General features: G+C 40.1%; 1 protein-coding gene across 5 annotated transcripts in view; it reads left to right on the forward strand.

Annotated features, from left to right (window-relative positions):
• The window catches only part of MGAT4A (alpha-1,3-mannosyl-glycoprotein 4-beta-N-acetylglucosaminyltransferase A), a 118,962-nt gene that overhangs the window by 87,841 nt on the left and 10,581 nt on the right, over window positions 1-20,540 (forward strand). For all 5 annotated transcript variants that reach the window (XM_045771838.2, XM_045771835.2, XM_087863332.1 and 2 more), the window contains 7 exons: window positions 311-386; window positions 8,364-8,478; window positions 9,583-9,713; window positions 12,868-12,975; window positions 13,103-13,296; window positions 16,486-16,564; window positions 17,249-17,315. In XM_045771838.2, the coding sequence (XP_045627794.2) occupies window positions 311-386; window positions 8,364-8,478; window positions 9,583-9,713; window positions 12,868-12,975; window positions 13,103-13,296; window positions 16,486-16,564; window positions 17,249-17,315 (770 nt within the window). The remainder of the gene's footprint in view (window positions 1-310; window positions 387-8,363; window positions 8,479-9,582; window positions 9,714-12,867; window positions 12,976-13,102; window positions 13,297-16,485; window positions 16,565-17,248; window positions 17,316-20,540) is intronic.

The raw sequence follows: 20,540 nt of genomic DNA on the forward strand, positions 1-20,540 counted from the left end.
TACTTGACGTTAGATTCCTTTTTTCCCTCAGGACATCTTGACGATTAGTGTTTTGATAAAGGTTTCATTAGAGAAAAGTGAATTCTCGTTCATGCTGTCCTACAAGGGTGTATCGTGTGTGTATGTATATCTGTGTATCTGTGGGTCGAGAGATATTTTTTATATATCTGTTGTCTCCTGTGTATATGCAATGTGTGTATATATATTATAAAATATAACATGCAGTATGCATTATAAAATACTACGTTTAATCTTATTTTGCTAAATTTGAGTCTGATTCCTAACTCATTTTTGAAAATTTTTATTTCAGATGGAGAACAAAACAGAATCTAGATTATTGTTTTCTAATGATGTATGCTCAGGAAAAGGGGGTATATTACATTCAGGTAAGTGTGGTTTATCCTTTAATGTTTTTTCACACTTTGAAGGAAAACTATCCAGACTCTATGTTCATTTTAAGGAAAAATATCCAGACTATATGTTCATTAAAACAGGAAGTTTTGAAAGTGTAAGCCCTCTAAGCGTATAAGATTATAACAGTATATCAGAGAGCAGAGGGTCTGTCATAGTCACTGATAATGGGGGCTCTGCCGTTCCATTCTCTGGTTTAACACCGACACCAGCTTTCCACTTCATGGTGTGATGGTGGGCGGTCACTCGTCTCTTTCCTCTTCTCCCCTCCCTACATCTTTGCTCTCATTGTCCCTCTCTCCACTGTTAAAAAGAACTAAGGTTTAATTACTTGGCAACTTTTAGAGAAGGATTTTCTGATAGTTTTTTTGGTGGTCTTACAGTAAGATAGGTTTTTTTGGTTTTTGGGGTATTTTTGCGTGCTACAATACATTTACCTTTATATTGAAGATAATAAAACTGACGGTTAGCTCTAATGGTCCCAACTTTTAGCAGCGTGACTCAAAGAATCAGTCTGTAATGATGTGGCTTTTAAGTTAGCCAGGTAGGTAACAACTTAAATAACTGTAGGAAGCTCTTCTTTCTTCCAAATCTCATTCTCCTTAGTGACTTACGCTTAAATGTTACAACTGGAATTTCATTTCTTTAACCAAAGGTCTTTTTCCTTGTTCAAAATGCGGGTACCACTCAGTGATGTAACACACTAAGCCTGCCAGTTATTTATTGATTTTTAGTATAAAAAGTTTACGAGATCTTTCCCTGGAAGGATGTTTTTATGGGAGTGGCAAGAAGAGGCTCTGGGTCCCTGAATCAAAAAGGAAATAAATGGTTTTGCAGCTGCTGGCAGGGGTTTGAGAGGGAGGGAAAGAAGGACAAGCCTGCTATCCTGTGGCAGGGCAGTCGTATTGAGCACAGACTTGGTCTCCTTTGACATTTTATCTTGGGCCACCTGCATTCAAATGTGCAGACATCCTTTCTTGGTTCTCAGGTTGGGAAATGATAATGATGGTAGGGTCACAATATAACATTGTATATAATAGTATACAAGAGTAGTGAGTATAAAAACACGGTATCCTTTAATTAGGACATTTCCTTTAATTTAAATGTCTTAGAGAAGGCTTACTTTAATTTCAAGATTTTAACTTCAAAACATTTTATTTCACACGTCCCATATTATTGTAGTTGAAACTTGCTGTTTATTCTAGGGCCTCTATATATTTACACGATGGTCAAGAACTTTATAGAGAGAATTTAAAAGTGTAGTTACATTGCATTTTAAATTTGTTTTAAATTTCTAAGGATAGAATTAATAGAATCTTAAGGCTGTGTGTGTGTGTGTGTGTGTGTGTGCATGTGGAGTATAGGAAAAGTAAACGTCTAGGAAATTAAGGAAAGGATGGGGTTAAGAAAGAGGATAAGAGGGTAGTGGCGCCTGGGTGGCTCAGTCCCTCTGCCTTCGGCTCAGATCATGATCCCAGGGAGTCCTGCATCGGGCTCCCTGCTCAACGGGGACCCTGCTTCTCCCTCTGTGCCTCCCCCTGCTTGTGCTCTCTCTCTCCCTCTCTCTCTGTGTCAAATAAATAAACAAAATTAAAAAAAAAAAAGGATAAGGAAAACTTCCTTTAAGCAGGGTGTGTGTGTGTGTGTGTGTGTGTGTGTGTGTGTGGTGTTAAAACCACAGTAGCTATGAACCGACACTTACTACACACTTAACATATGTCCCATGTTGTTCTTTCCAACTTAGGCTTTCCATATACTTATTCATTTAATACTACTCTTTTTTGCAAGAACAAGAGCATACTGTACGTACTGTCTCGTAGCCTGTTTTACTGTCGCTTCACATATGGTAGACGCCTTTATAAGCCAGTAATTACAGGCAGGACACTTTTTAATCACTTATTGAAGTATCATTATTCAGACGTCATAATGACCGTATTGTTGGGCATTTACATTGTTCCCAACTTTTCAGTTGTGTCGCAGCTGAATCCAATGATCATCCCTAAAATTACCCAATTTTCTCAAAAATTATGCCTGAAAAAAGAGGGGGTTGCTTTGTATTGATGTCTTCACATAATTTCATATTCTATAGAATTCTCTCATTATGATCTACAAAGTGGGAAAACGCATTCGCCTGAAAAGTCCTCGGTTTCATATTGGTTTTGACTGTGAAGGATAGAAATCGCCCAGCAAAATGGGGGAGAATTAGTCCAGACTTGATAATTAGGCCAGGCGTGTGACTTCATGGGGCATATGCCAGGGTCTACCCTACCCCGGACTTGGAGAGCGTGCTCTTAAAAAGGCCGTGAAGTCAGGGGTTACTCTCTGGTCAGCACAGGCGTCCTCCGAAAGGAGAAAAAAAGTGCCACCTGTCCTAGTGTTAGGTTTATGTCTTGAAACGAAGTTTGCTGTGCTAGAATCCTACACTGTCGTCAAGTGCTGTATCACAGATGACTTGGAGCTGAAGAATGCTGTTGGGTGATTCGGGCACTTCCTAGGTGGCGTGTGGAATTCCTACCGGATCGCGTCACAAGGCCCGTGAGGTCTGGTTGCCGCACTTGTGGTGGTGCCGACATTAATCAGTGGGCTTGGTGGTGTCAGACTCATCTCTCCTTTCTAAAGCGCCCCAGCAGCCACTCCCCCGGTGCTTTTCGCCATCACTATTTTCCCCCAGAGAAGTTATTTCATTAGAGGTGGCCAAGTGATAATTTTCTAATTTTGTGATTTGTAACATTCTTATAACTTGAGTTCTCGTGTAAAGAACTTTCCCTCCTTAACTATTTGGTTACTTTGAAAAACAGTTGACTAAGGAAAGGCAGAATAAATACCTATTCTTTCTCTTCATTAATTTTTAAAGTTGGTACCCTAGAAATCTCCAGTGGTAGCCATTTAAAAAACATTGTTATGAATGCATGGATTTTTAAAATATATTTGATTTGCCTCAGTCCTTGCAATCATTCTTCACATTGATACTAACATTGATACACCATAAGCCAGTGGGAATCTCTTCAAACTGGCTCCTGTGGGGCGCCTGGATGGTGCAGTCGGTTAAGTGCCTGCCTTTGGCTCGGGGTAATGATCCCAGGGTCCTGGGATGGAGCCCCGTGTCAGGCTCATTGCTCAGTGGGGATCCTGTTTCTCCCTCTCCCTCTGCCTGCTGCTCCCCCTGCGTGTGCTTTGTCTCTCACTATCTCTCTCTGTCAAATAAATAAATATTTTTTAAAAAAATTGGCTCTTGTATTTCTTCCATGTAAGTCCAGTAATCTTTGATCATTTCTTTGATGACTGGCACAAGATTTGCACATTTCCTGTGCCAGATCTAGAACCAGCCGTTTCTCTAAGGAGCCCTGTTTGTTTTTTTTTTTAATGTTTCTTTATTATATTATGTTTGTCACCATACAGTACATCCCTGTTTTTTTTTCTTATTTTAATGTTTTTTTATTATATTATGTTAGTCACCATACAGTACATCCCTGGTTTCTGATGTAAAGTTCGAGGATTCATTAGTTGCGTATAACACCCAGTGCACCATGCAATATGTGCCCTCCTTACCACCCATCACCGGTCTATCCCATTCCCCCACCCCCCTCCCCTCTGAAGCCCTCAGTTTGTTTCTCAGAGTCCATAGTCTCTCATGCTTCATTCTCCCTTCTGATTACCCCCCCCTTTCTTTATCCCTTTCTTCCCCTACCGATCTTCCTAGTTCTTATGTTCCATAGATGAGAGAAACCATATGATAATTGTCTTTCTCTGCTTGACTTATTTCACTTAGCATTATCTCCTCCAGTGCCATCCATGTTGCAGCAAATGTTGAGAAATCGTTCTTTTTGATAGCTGAGTAATATTCCATGGTATATATGGACCACAACTTCCTAATCCAGTCATCTGTTGAAGGGCATCTCAGCTTAAGGAGCCCTGTTTTGTTTAGAGGCAAATAGTATTTAGGACAACAATCCAGGTGTGTGAGATGCTCATTGTTCTTATGGTGTTTTTGCTTCTAGGCCTTTTAGCAAGGAAAAGAGTATTTTATTTTTCAGGGGGGGAGACTACAAGCTCATTGATATTCCCAAATCAAATGAAGATTTTTAGGGGTTGGTTTTTAATCATATTAAAAGTCTTGGTTTTTAATAGCATTATCCTATTAACATAATTCTTTTATTCTACAGTATGTCTGAAATAGTTTCAAAATAATAATACCATTATCACTACTATTAGACTGCTGAATGTGATTTAAATTTTCTTTGTCCAATTTCCCCCCCCCTTAGAATATGTCCTAATATGGATACAAATCCTGTGTTTGAAAGTCACCGGAAGAAATTCTTTATACGGGGTGACCGTGCTGCTGAATTGATATGAAACTTGGTTTGTTTCATTTTGTATTCAATTTTTAAGAATTTTTATCCTTTTTAGTTGTAAAAAAAAAAAAAATTCCAAAATCAAAACTTACATAAAATAAGCTACACAGAAGTCTCACTTATATTCCCACTCCTAGCACTGTTTCCTCCCTTCCCCATGGGTAGCCACCATTAGTTTGTTTGTTTGTTTCTTTCCTTTTTTAAGATTTTATTTATTTGAGATAGAGAGAGAGTGAGACAGAGCATGAGCACAAGAGTGTGGGATGGGGACGGCAGGAGGAGAAGGAGAAGTAGACTCCCTGCTGAGCAGGGAGCCCGATGCGGGGCTCCATCCCAGGACCCCGAGATCATGACCAGAGCTGGAGGCAGACCCTTAACTGACTGAGCCACCCAGGTACCCCTAGTTTTTTTCTTTTTGTATTTTAGAAAAATTTAAGAAGAAATATAACATATAAAGTATTCTGCATATAATATTCCAATATATAATATTCGTTTTCTGATACCACAGTTGCATATTATAAAAACAGTATTTTGCATCTTGTTTTTTAGCTTCCCTCTGTAAGCCAGTGATCACTAGTGAGATGTAAGATTTGTTAAAGACCGGCTCCTGCCATGACAAAACACTCAGGTCAGAGAAGCACATAGGTTCCCTAAAAATCCTGTACACGAGCGTTCCTAGCAGCTTTATTCGTGATAGCCAAAATCTGGAAACAAGCCACATGTTCTTCATCAAGTGAATGTTAAGCCGTGGCCGGTCTCTACCACGGAATACGGAATAATGAAAAGAAACAGACTATTGCTACCACATCTTGGATCTTAAGGAGCTATGGGGACTTTAAAATCCAGTCTTGAAAGGTTACGCACTATATGATTCCATTTATATGGCATTTTTGAAATGACGAAATTGGAGAAATGCGAACAGATTGTTGGTTACCGGATGCTGGAAGTGGGGAAGGGAGGAGGTGGCTGTCGACCTAAGAGGTAGCGGTAGCACAAGAATCCTCATGATGGTATTGTTCTGTCTCCCCAGCATCACATGGAACTAAACACACACACACACACACACACACACACACACACACACATCCCTACACATGCCTGACTGCCTGTAAAACTGGTGAAATTTAATAAGGTCAGTGAATTGTGGTCAGTCGATTACAGTGTAGTTATACTGGAGGATGTTAGATTGGGGAAAACTGGGTGAAAGGTATTCAGGATCTCTGTTCTTTCTTAGAGCCACATAGGAATCTAAAATTACCTTAAGTTTTTTTTTTAAAAAGTGAAGTTGCTTATATACAAAAATCTGTTGCATGTCTATACACTAATAACAGAGTAGCGGGACAGGAAATTAAGAAAACGGTTTACGATTGCACCAAAAAAAGAGAATAAAATACCTAGGAATAAGCTTTAACCAAGGAGGTGAAAACCTGTACTCTGAAAACTATAAGACAGTGATGAAAGAACTTAAAGATGATGCAAACAAATGGAAAGAAGTTCCATGCTCATGGATGGAAGAATTAATATTGTTAAAATGTCCGTGCAACCCAAAGCGCCATCCCTGTCAAATACTAACAGCATTTTTCTCAGAACTCAAACAAATAATACTAAAATTTGTATGGAACCACAGAAGACCCTGAGTAGCCAAAGCAGTCTTGAGAAAGAACAACGAAGATGGAGGTAATGCAATCCTAGATTTCAAGATAGACTAGACCACAAAGCTGTGGGAGTGGAAACAGTATGGTGCTGGCACAAAAACAGACTCACAGATCAATGGCACGGAATAGAGAGCCCAGAAATAAAAGTGAAGTTGTTTGATGAGATGTGAGAGTAGAACAAAGCAATTGTCCTAATTGAATGTAAAATGTGAATCGGTAACCAAGATTAGTGTACTAAGTTTTAAATAGGCATTTGACTATTTCAACTATATTTCTGTACATTTAAATATTCTAGACTTGTTTTTGAAGTTACTTGCTGGAAAAATTCGGAACTGCCTGATACTAGGGGTCATCTTTCCTTTGGGCATGCACAGTGTTTAGGTTTGAGTGTGGGCACCTCTTTCAGAAAGGGAAGTTAGACGTCAGTGTAGTTCTGTGCTTTGTCTAGTTTTCCCTCCAGCTTCCCTAAAACCCTGAAGGCATAAAACATGTCTTTTCTGTTCACCTGTGTGTTCCCTGGGTTAGTATAGTATCTAGAACACAATAAAAGCTCAACAAATATTTGGTGAGTCAGTCCTGTCTTTCCAGATACTCTTGCTGTTTCTTCATGGGTAGAAAGAAGAAAGCTTGTAGGATTTAAATACATGAAAAACCTATATATTAAAATAAGTGAAAATTGCTTAGCAGGTAACTAGAAGTGATAACATGAAATTAAGAAAAGGAAAAAAATGTAGGATATTAGAATCACCTTGTGACTTGAAAATTTTATGAGAGGAGATTCTGGGGAGGAAGTCTTTGCATACATTTATGATCCCTGATCTTTGTCAACTCCCAGCTGAATTGGTGAAAATTCCAAGCATAAATAACACGTGATGGTGGCCAAGCATATGGGATTAACTGGCACTTTGAAACACCACAGTTTAAGTATTTTGAAGACATCATGTGTTTGTTCATGTATTTTTTAAAGATTTATTTATTTTGGAGGTAGAGCTGGGGGATGGGCAGAGGAAGAGGGAGGGAGACTCTCCAGCAGACTCCCCACTGAGCGCAGAGCCTGATGCGGGGCTCGATCTCACAATCCTGAGATCGTGACCTGAGCCAAAATTAAGAGTTGGACACTTCACCAGCTGAGCCACCCAGGCGCCCTGAAGATATCTTTTAAAATTTCAAAAGTGAGCTTTCAGGTGTCTGTCCTACAGAAATGAAAAGCACTAATATGTACATATAAGCATAGTTATTGCATCATGGTTTGCACTGACGAAAAATGAGAAACGAGCTGGATGTTTGCCTATGATCAGGGAAGAATTGAATGAATTGTTTTACATTGATATCATGGAATATTATGCACCTACTAAATATTTACTAACCTGGAAAGATAGCCGTCATGTATTAAGAGAGAAAAGACAGTGTGATAACGTGATCCCTTATTTATAAAAATGTAAATGTGGCTGGGAACCCTAAGTACATGTGGGTCTTTTCTGTATGGCCATCAAGAAGGTGTCGAATGGGTGCACACCCAACCCTTCACATTGGTTACCTCAGCTCGGAGGCTGGAGGGCGGAGAAGGAAAGCTACTGGCTTTTTGACTTAGTATATATGTATTATGTAAAAATTAAAAAAATTTAAAGGCTTACTAAAACTCTTTTCCTTTGAAAAGTAAAAAGGACAATGTGAGATCATGTTGGTCACTATGAAAGGAGTGGGGCTGTGATTTCCTACAGCAAGGGAGTGGTTCAGGTGACTTGCTATGTGCCTCTCCCCTTTTATTGTCCTCATTGTCTTTTACTGAAATTTATTTTGGTATTTTCATCATTTTTGACCATTGTTTTTCCTTGACTGGCAATTTAAAAGAATGCTTGAGTCTTCTTATGATAAAGAATGTCCTTTTATCTGAATCTTTCCATCTCTTTCTGATTTATTAATCTGATTGTTCAATTTTCTTTAGCTTGAAGATGACATTATTGTCAAACAGAATTACTTTAACACTATAAAAAATTTTGCACTTCAACTTTCTTCTGAGGAATGGATGATACTAGAGTTCTCCCAGCTGGGCTTCATTGGTAAGAAAAGTGTCAGATTTATCTACTCTCCAGAAATAACTGTGACTCTTGGAATCTGAAACTAATTTTTTTTTACCTTAAAATTGTCTTTCTTTTCCTCTGCAAATGGATTGCTTTAGAGGAAATTTAATTTAGGTAAACTTCTACATACGAAATGATGAACGTCATGCCAAAATAATATTTGGATACTTCTAGGATTGCAGTATTTTCTGTGGAGTACGTGCAGCCAGCCAGCCATGGTCCTGAGCATGTCTGATTTCTTCTCTCATCCCTCCAGTCGCTCTTTTACGGCCCAGTGCTTTCGCAGGATTGGGGTTCTTTTAAAAAGAACGCCACGCTAAATGTTTTCTAGTATGAATTCCTGGCGTTTGGTGTAGTCCTCGAAGTTCTTGTTCAGTGATTAACTCATATCCATTTGTTGCTTTCATAGACTCATTAAGGTGCTCATTCAAAAAAATTTTTTCCACTAAAATCCCTAGATTCTGCAATTAAAGAGAACATGTTTAAAGTTGCAGAATTGCAGGAAGTTTACAGGTTTTAGAAAACACCCAGTGGATAACATTTCACTTTCTATAGTACTTTAAAACTTTAAGTATTAGAGGCTGGGCCTTTGGCCTTGTTGGTCGTTTATCCCAAAACTTAGGAGTCAAAAAATGTCTTCACTTGTGAAAGTTTCATTAAAGACAGAATAAGGAGACCTTGTTTTTCGCATTTATTGATTTGGTTAATTTTTTTTTTTTTTTACCTAAATGTAAAAGAACCCAAAGTCCCCCCCCCCTTTTTTTAATGGGAAGAATTTTAATAAGACGTGAAGGAAAAATCTCTGACTTGGTTCTTGAATCCTTCGAGCCAGTAGCTGTATGATAGTTTTTATAATGGAGAAAGTCGGGAGTTCAGTAGTTCTGTTTATACCCAGGTGTCAACTCAGAATGTTAGCTAAAGCAGCTTTGTTTGCTTTGGGTAAGACAAGTGGGGAAGTTATTCCTAATGACGTCTATTTGAAAGCACAAGCTTTAATGTGTTTGTTGTACAGATCTCATTTATTTAAGCCTTTTTGTTGGTTGGTTTCTTTATAACAGCTATTGACGGAGAATGTTTTTTCAGGTAAAATGTTTCAAGCACCAGACCTCACCCTGATTGTGGAATTCATATTTATGTTCTATAAGGAGAAACCCATTGATTGGCTCTTGGACCATATTCTCTGGGTAAAAGTCTGCAACCCTGAGAAAGATGCAGTAAGTTGATTTCTTGTGAGGGTAGATGTAAGAGTGCTGACAAAAAATGACTCCCATCTTTGGCCCGTCATTTTGTTCACATTCAGTCCATGACCTCTCTTGGCTACGTGCTCAGGGCTCGTGATGATTAATACGCACATAGGTTAGAAATGCCACCTTAGGCTGCGAAGGAGAGAGCTTGCTTTGGTCTCCCGTGTATCTGTTAGAGATGATGGAGTCTTTGTCCCTTCCTGACACACAGGTGGTACTAGGAGATCTAATCAAAGGTTAGCTGTCAACTAGGTGCATGCAAACCCTTTGATCTCACTACAGGGTCCTTGTCACTACGGTGTGTCCTCTTCTCTATCATATCTGTGGACCACGGTCCAGACCTTGCAGAGAATAACTGCATGGTCGGTTCGTCGTCCCACCCAATTCTCCCCCCACATACGCATCATCAGTTACCTTGAATAAAGCTCTGCTTTCTCAGTTTGACGGATACTTTACTGTCCCTCCCCTACCTTCTAACAGGGGAAGAGGCTTCTTTTTTTGGATCTCATCAAAGTGGCTTTCAGGGAGCCAGATTTTGTAAATGAACAGTTAAATAGATAGCTGACTGAAAACAGTGTTTTCACTTAACATTTGAAGTGCTTGCCTGCTCTCCTGAACTGACAAAAAGTTCCTAAATTAGAGGGACTTTTAAAGAACAGTGGAAAATCCTGTAAATCAGTGAAGTCTACCTTTCTTTAAATTGCAGATAAATGTTGGCGATGTCTTTAGGCTCTGGTACTTCGTTACTGTGGGCTATAGATGTTCTCCTATGTGTCCTGAGAGGGGGGGGTGTATTTCAGCTTTCTTCACACTCTCTGTCACCTTTCTTTTTTCAAATACTTTTGGGACAATATCAGGCCCCAACACATCTGGAAATAAGGAATAAAATAGAAGTAATATTTTATACCAAAACAATGGCAAGTCAAAAAGTACTTTTTAGTATATTACTGGCAAGAAACCAGTGTTCATACTAATTGCTGACCTTTGGGGTGATGGTAGCAAGTAAGTAAACGATTATTTTTGTTTAATCGTGTTATTTCCATAGAAATCTTATTGTAAAAAGTAATTAGATGTGCTTTCCTCATCCAATTTGAATTGTACCTCTGGGAAAAAAATAAGTATTTGGTGTAAGCATAAGTGTGAATACACATTCTTAAAAATAAGTCATTTTCGACACATAGTAACAGGAAATCCTTATTATGGGGATGTGCCTTTATAGAGATGACTTAACATTCATTCTACAAACATTTAATTTGACTTCATGACCTTAGTATATTACCTAGAATAGTTTGATCATCCTACCTGCCACTTAGTTTTTAGGACCCTGCCTTCTGGTGTTTATAAACTATTGTTACATTCCTTTGTTTTGTTTTGTTTGTCTTTAAACCACTTTCTTAGAGTGAATCATGGAATGTAGCCAAATAGCAAAGTAGCTACTTTCCAACGATGATTGAACATATAAATTGATTTGCACAATTCATTTTTATGATGTAAGTCCTGACCTGTATTTTCTTTGTGATTTACAGACATTTTTATTGTGGGACATATGAAAATTCATGTGATCTTTACGCTCCTACAGTAAACTTGCATTCAGTCGGTCCTGTGCAATATTTTATCTCCTATAGGGCTAGGGTCTGAAATGAGTCTGGGAGGTGAGAATCTCTGATGGGGAAAATTAAAGCCATTTAAATCATCTGTAAATTTTAGCACACAGCCCTTTGGCCAGTTTGATCTGACTATTCTGTCACTGCTCCTTAGGCCATGGTTTTCCGTGGCCCATTAATTCTTTAGTCGCTTCCGCCAGGATGTCAGAGAAGCTGTCACCACATACTTACCTCCAGAACAATATCTCTTTGATGGTGGTCTGGAAGACCCCTCCGCGCACTCACACATTCTCCACAGGTTTCTCAACCCACTAGCACTCTTGAGGCACGAATGCATCCTTTGCTTTATTGAGAGGCTCCGTCTCGGGCGCCGTTGGCTCTCTTCTTCCCCTCCCCCCCACCCCTGCTCTTCTCCTTTACTCTCCCTTCCTTCCTTTCCCTCGCCTCCGCTTGAGTAGTCAAATCTGTGTAAACAGAGTATGTTCTATTGCCTCTACTCTGGAGTTAGCAAGAACGGTGATGAAGTAAAACCTCTTGAGAAAAATTAAGCATTTTAGTACCCAGAAAATTATTGGAGGCCTTTCCACGTGGAAATGTCTTACAAATAAAGGCATACAAGTAGGCCTAGAACTTGTAAACGTCACTGAAAACGAGAGGAGTTGATAAAAGCCTGACAGGATAGCTGGGGCTGTCTTGAAGTACTGAGTTAACACGCAGGGAGAGCCCTGCTGGCATCATGGGGTTCACACGCCAGGACCAAGCGTGAGGACAGGTTGCGATCTGAAGTCTGGCCCCGGGGGCACTTCGCGTGGAAACACGAGTGTCCCGTAACTGTGCTGAGTTGAATTGTGGAACCTGAATTACCATGTACTTGCTATGGTCAAGCTGTTGCCTTGCATTTTCACATTACTTCAGTGAAACAAAATGTGCCTCTTACTATTTGGAAATTCTTCATTATATTATCGATTAAAGATATTCTGTATATTTGAACCAAACCTCGAGTTTATAGCGTGTGCATTTTAATATTAAAAGTCAAATGTTCATTTTGACATACACTGAAGATGGTTGAAATTAAATCCTTACCTCTTCTCTTGGTTGTGCTTATTTTAAATTTCCATATCGAATCAGTTTATCAAGTAGGTAGTGAATCTCTTAGTGTCTTAAAGAGGACCCTAAAAATTATGGCTGGGAATTATGAGATGAAGTTGGATTTTCTTTTCAATATTCTTTAAAAGGACTTCTGGAAGGGGCACCTGGGTGACCCAGTCGGTTGAGCGTCCGACTCTTGGGTTCAGCTCAGGTCATGATCTCACGGTTGTGGGATCGAGCCCCACATCGGGCTCCATGCTGGGTGTGGAGCCTGCTTAAGATTCTCCCTCTCCCTCTCCCTCTGCCCCCTACCCCCACTCTGTCTCTAAAAAAAAAAAAAAAAATTAATAGAAGGATTTCTGGATTTTCTGATGAGGACAAGATTTCACTTTGTAATGTGACACTAACATGATTTTTTTTTCAATATTTAGAAACATTGTGATAGACAGAAAGCAAATCTACGAATTCGCTTCAGACCTTCCCTTTTCCAACATGTTGGGCTGCATTCTTCTCTATCAGGAAAAATTCAGAAACTCACGGTTGGTGATTTAATTTTATTTTTCTCATGGGCGTACTGTTTGTCATTTAGGGTATAGCCATTGATTGCTCTTCTTAAGTATAAATACACTATGTTGTGTTTAACAGCCTACGTGTCTCTCCTCCTAGGATAAAGATTACATGAAACCATTACTTCTCAAAATCCACGTAAACCCACCTGCGGAGATATCTACTTCTTTGAAGGTCTATCAAGGACATACACTGGAGAAAACTTACATGGGGGAGGATTTCTTCTGGGCTATAACCCCAGTAGCGGGAGACTACATCTTGTTCAAATTTGATAAGCCAGTCAATGTAGAAAGGTTGGTGACTGTTGACATCTATTTGGTCCTAACGATGCTACACCTCTTATTCGTAGTGTGATTTATGATGGATTTTGTGTGTGTATAACAGATGTGAGGAGACAGTGGGTCCCAAATGTTAGGTTATAAAATACACTTCCTACAACTTCGTAGTAAAATGGGTGTGTGGTTTTCAGATATGACATTAGCCCCTGGCATGTTTGGTAAATTCTTTTGGTATTGTTGAACATATATTTAGTATAGTTTTTTAGTACTTTAATGTAAAACTCTCCCTCACAATATAAAATTAGTTGTCATGTCCTTATTCTAGAATATCTTCTGGGATTTGACTGAGAACGAGTCAGTTACCTAGCAAATTGGCTGAAATTATCAATTTGACAGACTATGACCATCCCCAGTCAGTGATTTTACAAATGCTGGCTTGCTTTTAGCCCACGGTGGAAGAATTTATAACCTTTCTGTGTTTTTCAGAATTTATGTTCATTTTACAAAATTTAGGACTCTTTTCTCCCTGTTTTTTAACAGTCATGATTCCTCTACCTCCCCTCAGTTTTGGGTGTATCCCCCAGACTGTACTCTGTCTGTGGTACACTTAAATGTGATCCCCGAGTGGAGTATAATTCTGTAGCCCGTGGCGCGTTGTGTCATGTATTCTCGTGTGAGGGCTCTCCAGTTTTTAGAACCCACCAAAGATCATTTGGAATCATTCTGTTTAAAGTTGCCAGAAATAATGCATAGTTATGTTATTAATTTTATTTTATTACTCTAAACTGATTCTAAAGAGGAATTTAAGCGTGTAAAAATGTTTTGGGCAATGGGAATATCACTGGAAAAACAAAAATACTTTTGAGTACTATTTTGCATTTGTGAGTATATAATATTTTGTTGTTATTTAATGTTCATTTTTTTGCTAGTGTGATACTCAGCACCCTGAGGTAATATTTACCACACTTAAAAGAGTCTAGGGGCACCGGCCTGGCTCAGTTCGTTGAACATCTGACTCTTGATCTCAGCTCAGGTCTTGATCCTCAAGGTCGTGGGTTCAGGCCCCTTTATGGGCTTCATGCTGGGTGTGGAGCCTACATGAGAAAGAGTCATCATAAATATTTGATATGAGGTTAATATCCAAAATATATAAAGAACTTACGCAACTTAACACCAAAAAAACCCCAAACGATTTGATTAAAAAATGGGACAGAGGACCTGAATAGACATTTTTCCAACAGATGAATGAAAAGATGTTCAGCACCAGTAAGCATCAGGGAGCTGCAGTGAGATACCATCTTACCTCAGGTAGAATGGCTAAAATCAGAACGACAAGAAATAACACGCGTTGGCGAGGGTGTGGAGAAAGGGAACCCCTCATGCACTGTTGGTGGGAATGTAAATTGGTGCAACCACTGTGGAAAACAGTATGGAGGGTCCTCAAAAAAATTAAAAATGGAAATACAACCTGATCCAATAACTCCACTGATGGGTATTTATCTAAAGAAAAGGAAAACCCTAATTCAAAAAGATACTTACACATCTCTGTTCACTGCAGCATTATTTACAATAGCCAAGATAGGGAAGCAACCCAAGTGCCCATCAGTAGACAGATGGATAAGGAAAATGTGGTATATGTACCCACAAGGGAATACTACACGGCCACATAAAGGATGAGATCTTGCCGTTTGTGACAACGTGGATGGACCTAGAGGGTATTGAGCTAAGTGAAATAAATCAGCCTGAGAAAGAAAAAATACTGTATAATTCCACTCCAGAATCTTAAAACAACCCACAAGTAAACAAAAAGTAGAATCAGACTTGTGAATTCAGAACACAAACTGGTAGCCAGAGGTGGGGGGGGGGGTGGGCACAGTGGTGAAGGGGAGAGGTAGGCGCGGGAATATAGTCAGTGATAGTGTGATGGCTCCGTATGGTGACAGATGGGAGCTGTGGTTGTGAGCACAGACTAACATACAGAGATGTTGAATCACTGTGTTGTATACCTGACACGAATGTGACGTGTGTGTCAGCTACACTCAATTTTAAAGAGTCATCCTAGAATCAGAAACAATATTTTTCACCTCCATAAATCAGAATAGTCTCAGACCATGTCTGTTGGTTTGTTTTTAGCAAGTTAAACTAGTGCCAGCAAAGAATCTGCTAAAGAACTCATGTATTGGCGATCACATTTCTTACCAAATATATTTACAGTAAACTTTATAAAGTAATATTTGCGTGACCGTACTGAGGACCCATTTCTAGTAAAACACAATTCTTTTAAAATCATAGTACCTCTGAATTTTCTTAGAGCTCACGGGGGAGAGACCCACCTTGCCTAGAATAAAGGAATCACTTTTGACTTGCACAGTGACTTACTTGCTGAGAGGGGGAAAGCAGAAGTTGTATTTATCAATACAGAAATTAAGTGTTAGGGAAAATATTTTCTGACTATATAACATGATATGTTTTGATTACACAAATATGAAAAATGGGGGAAAAATCACAGCCCTAGAGACACCATTGTGACTGTATTGGCACTTTTTTTTTTTTTTTTTTGTAATTCTGTGCACTTTCTACTTTGAAAGCCATTATGGTCTGTATGTAATTTTATGTGTTATATTTTCCATCATAATTTGTCATGAGTGATTCATAAACATTTTAATAGTTGCACAGTATCCCCATTGCCGGGCTGTACCATCATTTACTTCTTCTGATTTTAAACTTTGTAGATCATATTGAGTTTTTCACTATGAATAATCACACGGTAAACACCTCTGCATCAGTCTGTCTAAATGGCAAATTCCGTCCATCGTTCTTCTCTTAAAAGTGGTTTCCCCTGTCTTGAGTTGTTGCATCTGCAGCCTCAATTATCCCTCTTGAGACGTGTCTATATTTAAAAGTGTAAATAGCAGCATAAAACTGTCCTTTAAAAAAAAAAATCTGTTAAATATTTATGTTAAGCAACGAACAAGCGCCTTCTGATGGAAGGAATTCACACATCCCCTAAGGGTCGCGTCCTTAAGTCTCCAAGTTCCCGGCAACCGGTCAGAAGACGTACGCGCCCTTGCTACGCGCTCTGGTGCCCTGCGCTCTGCAGGCGGAGGCTTGCTTAGAAAGCTCACTGGGAGGTAAGGCCAGCTTCTCGAAGCTCCGTGCAGTCTGGTCTGACTCATACTTTTACTTTTATGTTTGCCTTTTCAGTTACGTGTTCCACAGCGGCAACCAAGAACATCCAGGGGATATTCTGCCAAACACAACTGTGGAAGTTTTGCCTTTTAAGGTATGCCTATGTGTTCCCCTAATTTTTCTTAAGAACTAAGACCAGGAAACTTGGTTTGAGGTTATTCTTGTTTATGAGGTGAAAGAAAACTCTCATGATTGCAGGACCTTAGTGGCGAGCAAGATTCTTTTTTTTTTTTTTTTTTAAATATGAAACACTTAGTATATTCTCCCATCTGTCTTATTCCTAGAAAGAGCCTCCCTTCTGTTTCCTGTTGGAAAAGAACTTGGAAGTTCATACTAGGAAAATAAATGAATCATCATTTTACTTTAATGTTTAACTGCTGTTTATATTTTTGAGTCCCAAAATACCACGTGGTTTTAATACCTGTTGTTTAATATACAAAATTCATTTACTGGTCTTCAAGGAGTGCTTAGATTTCTTCCAAGTTAACACAGTTTTTGATTTTTAATAAAAAAAAATAGTGCCTTATTAAATTGGCTTAAATTTAAAATTAATTAAAATTTTAAATTTTCTGACAAATATATATATAGATTCAGATAGTTAAAAGACAAAAGACTATTTGTATTGATTAACTCTTTGAGGTTCAAGACTGAGATAACATTTTCTCTTTTTTAGAGATGGCTGTGCCACAAACGCCACTTTTATGTTTATTAAGATACACTGGATTTATTTTAAATAGGAGTAATAATTTGTAAAGTTAATGTTTTTGTTCTATTTTAGAGTGAAGGTTTGGAAATAAGCAAAGAAACCAAAGACAAACGATTAGAAGATGGTTATTTCAGAATAGGTAATACCTCCTACTTTAATAAAATGTCCTTGACTTTTCTGGACTTACTCCCGGAGTAATTTTAAGTTCTTGTAGGATGTTAAGCACTTTAGGGTTACAGTTACCAGTGTCCTCCCAAGTCGTGTGCGTTCTCGGGTTTCAGGACATACTTTTACAGCCTTGACCCAACCAGGATTTCAGATCAAAGGTTCATTTGCCGGTTCCTCTTTCTCTCCCCCCTGCTGTTTCATGGTTGATCGTCACTGATAGATAATCGGCCTTCTGCTGCCTTCTGCACTCTTACTGGGTGACCTTCGCTACTTGCAGGGTCCCAGCATCATCCCGGTGCTGGAACCTGTGCCTTAGCCCCTGCCTCCCTCCTGAGCTTTAGGTCTGTATTGAGATGCCTTCTTTTTCTTTCTTTCTTAATTTTTTTAAAGATTTTATTTATTTATTTATTTATTTATTTATTTATTTATTTGAGAGAGAGAAAGAGTGCGCACAAGCAGGGGGAGGGGGGAGAGGGAGAAGCAGGCTGCCTGTGGAGCAGGGAGCCTGATGCGGGGCTCGATCCCATGACCCTGAGATCATGACCTGAGCTGGGGGCAGACGCCCGGGTGCCCCTTGAGATGCTTTCTGACATGGCCACACGGCCATCTGCTCTGAGCATCTGTAACAGGGTCATGTCTTTTGGTCACCATGGTTGTTGCTGTCACTGTTCACCTGGTTGCCTAAGCCCCACCTTGGGAGACACCCTGAACACCCATCCCGCTTTTACTGTCCATTAGCGTAAACTCCGTCTGTCTGGGAATGCGTAGTCCCCTGGCCTGGGATGGTGCTCTCGGCCTCTGCCTCCGTGTCTGAGCGGAGAAGGACTGCGTCTCCCTGCGTTGGCTTTGCCCAGAGCCCCTGCAGTTACCTTCTAAAACGTCCGTGTTACCATGACGTTACCCTGGGGAGAGACCTTAACGACTTTCCATTGTCACATTCCTTAGCGTCCATCCACGTTCACATCGTGTTTCCTTTGATTCTCAGTTTCCCTCGTCCTGAGACTCTTACGCTCCTTGCTTTCATGTGCAGCCGTGTCTCTGGCCATTTGCTCTACCTGATACTCCTCCTAATGAATGACTTCTTGCTTTCTGTTAAACCCTCTTCTCTGCTCTTCCTACGGCACCTTTACTGGGTAGCCTTGCCGTGTCACAGTGAGGTCCCGTGTCACAGTTCAATCCAGTGTCACAGCGCGGTCCTGTGAGCTCGTGGGGGGAAGGGAGGGGGCGATGGCCCTCGGCTGTCTCCTGCAGTTAACATACGGCCTGTTATTGGAGAGGTGTCGCCTCAGTGAATGATGATATATTTTCTTTTACTTAGAACAAATCAATGGTGTTCTTAGTGGTAGGCGGAAGAGAATATTGGTGAGTTTACACTGGAGGTATACAGAACAGATACGCTCTGAAAACGGTCTCTGGAGCAGTTTTCACATTTGGTGGCATTGTTTCTGCTACAAGGCTTGCGTGATAACCCTAATTTTTGTGTAGTTTTGGTGGCTAGAGGAGTTTCATTATTTCATATTTGGGTTATATCTTAGCTCACTTCTAGAAATGTGCAAAAAATTGGCTGCCCATCCAAGACATTTATGAACCCTATTACTGGTCCGTTACTCAGTTTCTGAGACTGTCGTGTTCTGGATGAGGAAAGCCTAGGACGCTGACCGTCTGTATTAAGTATGGGCGGCAATTTGAAGATGACGACCGTCTAAAACATCCTCTCATACATGTTTAGAACCAAAGAGAACTTGCAGATCAGCCAGCCTAGGACCTTGTGTAACGAGAAGGTGCAGCAGAAACAAAAAGCAACTGATTTTTTCAATTGAATGTAAAAAATTCCGGGCCCTTAAGTATGCTTCAGTGAATAGCGTCGCAGGCCTTCCTCGTACTGAAACAGCCATAACTGGTGAAAATTGCTTTCAAAAAAATACAGCAAATGGAGAGACATTCCTCATGAAAACCTGAATCGGTAAGAACATTGAGAGTGCGGCATTTGAGACCTGACCCACTGCATTCCCCACACTGCCCGAGCTCAGTGAGACCGAAATGCTGCTGTCTACACTTACCAGTACGTTCCAGTGGTGAGGCGAAGACCTTGTCGGAGAAACACTGCAAGGACGGGATGGTGCGTGGCCAGGGCGCGGCCGGAGGGGCGCCGCACGGGGCCAGTGCCAGGATTTGGGAATTCCAGTCACTCTTCAGTAATTTCCTCCTTCCATTCCCCTTTCTTTCCTGTCTTTCAGTGCTGACCTACCAGGCCGTTGGGTCAGGGACAAAAATTAAATTTCTTGTTTGGAAAGCTAGGACAGGCACATGGTCCCAAATGCACATTTGAAAACATCGGCTTAAGTTTCCTTGGCTTTTCTTCCCCCCCCCCCCCCATCCAGTGCTTCCCAGAGGCAATTCCTTTAACAACTTGTGTCCTTCCAGAAGTATTCTGTTCAGACTTCAAAATACGAGTATATTCTTTAAAGACACACAGTCACACACAAGTGAAAACGTGCTCTACAGCCTCTGTTCTGCATCTTTTCTGTGACCAAAGTACACATGGAGACACAAGGACGATGCACAGTCCAGATGCACAGAAGATACAAAGAGTAATGCAATGAGTACCTGTGCGCTGGCTTAACATTTGCCAATTCAGTTGTTCTTCCCGAATACCTTCTTTTCCTGTTCCGCGCAAGGGAACTGCTGTCCTAAGGTTTGTGGTTCCTGTTTGCATGAACACTTTCACTACATACGTACGATGTACTCCTGAACGATGCACAGGGTTATTTTGCGTGTTCTTAAATTTGGGAGACACGATGGCCTTCTGTGGCGTACAGTTCGTTTCCTTTCTCCAGCATGAGAGTCAGCATGTGCACGTGTGCATCTAGGGCTCATTCACTTTCACTACGTGTAAATTTCCATGGGCGAATGTATCACTGTCTGTTCTCCTGTTTGGTTATAAAGTTTGTTTCCATTTCTTTTTCTTTTTTTTCTTTGTTACTGACGATGCTGCTTTGAACAATTCTGCACACGTATGAGAGTTGCTCTGCGTTGGGGATGCAGCGCGTCTTTAGCTGCATTATCTTCAGTTTTACCTTATTCTTTGTATTCTTTCTTCAACTTTTAATTGGCTGCCTAGTATTCCCATGTATTAGCATAGCATAAATTATAGCCAGTCACCTAGTGATGGGTGGTTGTTTGAAGTTTTTGCTGC

Source organism: Ursus americanus, chromosome 7 (assembly GCF_024610735.1).
Source record: "Ursus americanus isolate L20-20 chromosome 7, mUrsAme1.1.p, whole genome shotgun sequence".
Lineage (NCBI taxonomy): Eukaryota > Metazoa > Chordata > Mammalia > Carnivora > Ursidae > Ursus > Ursus americanus.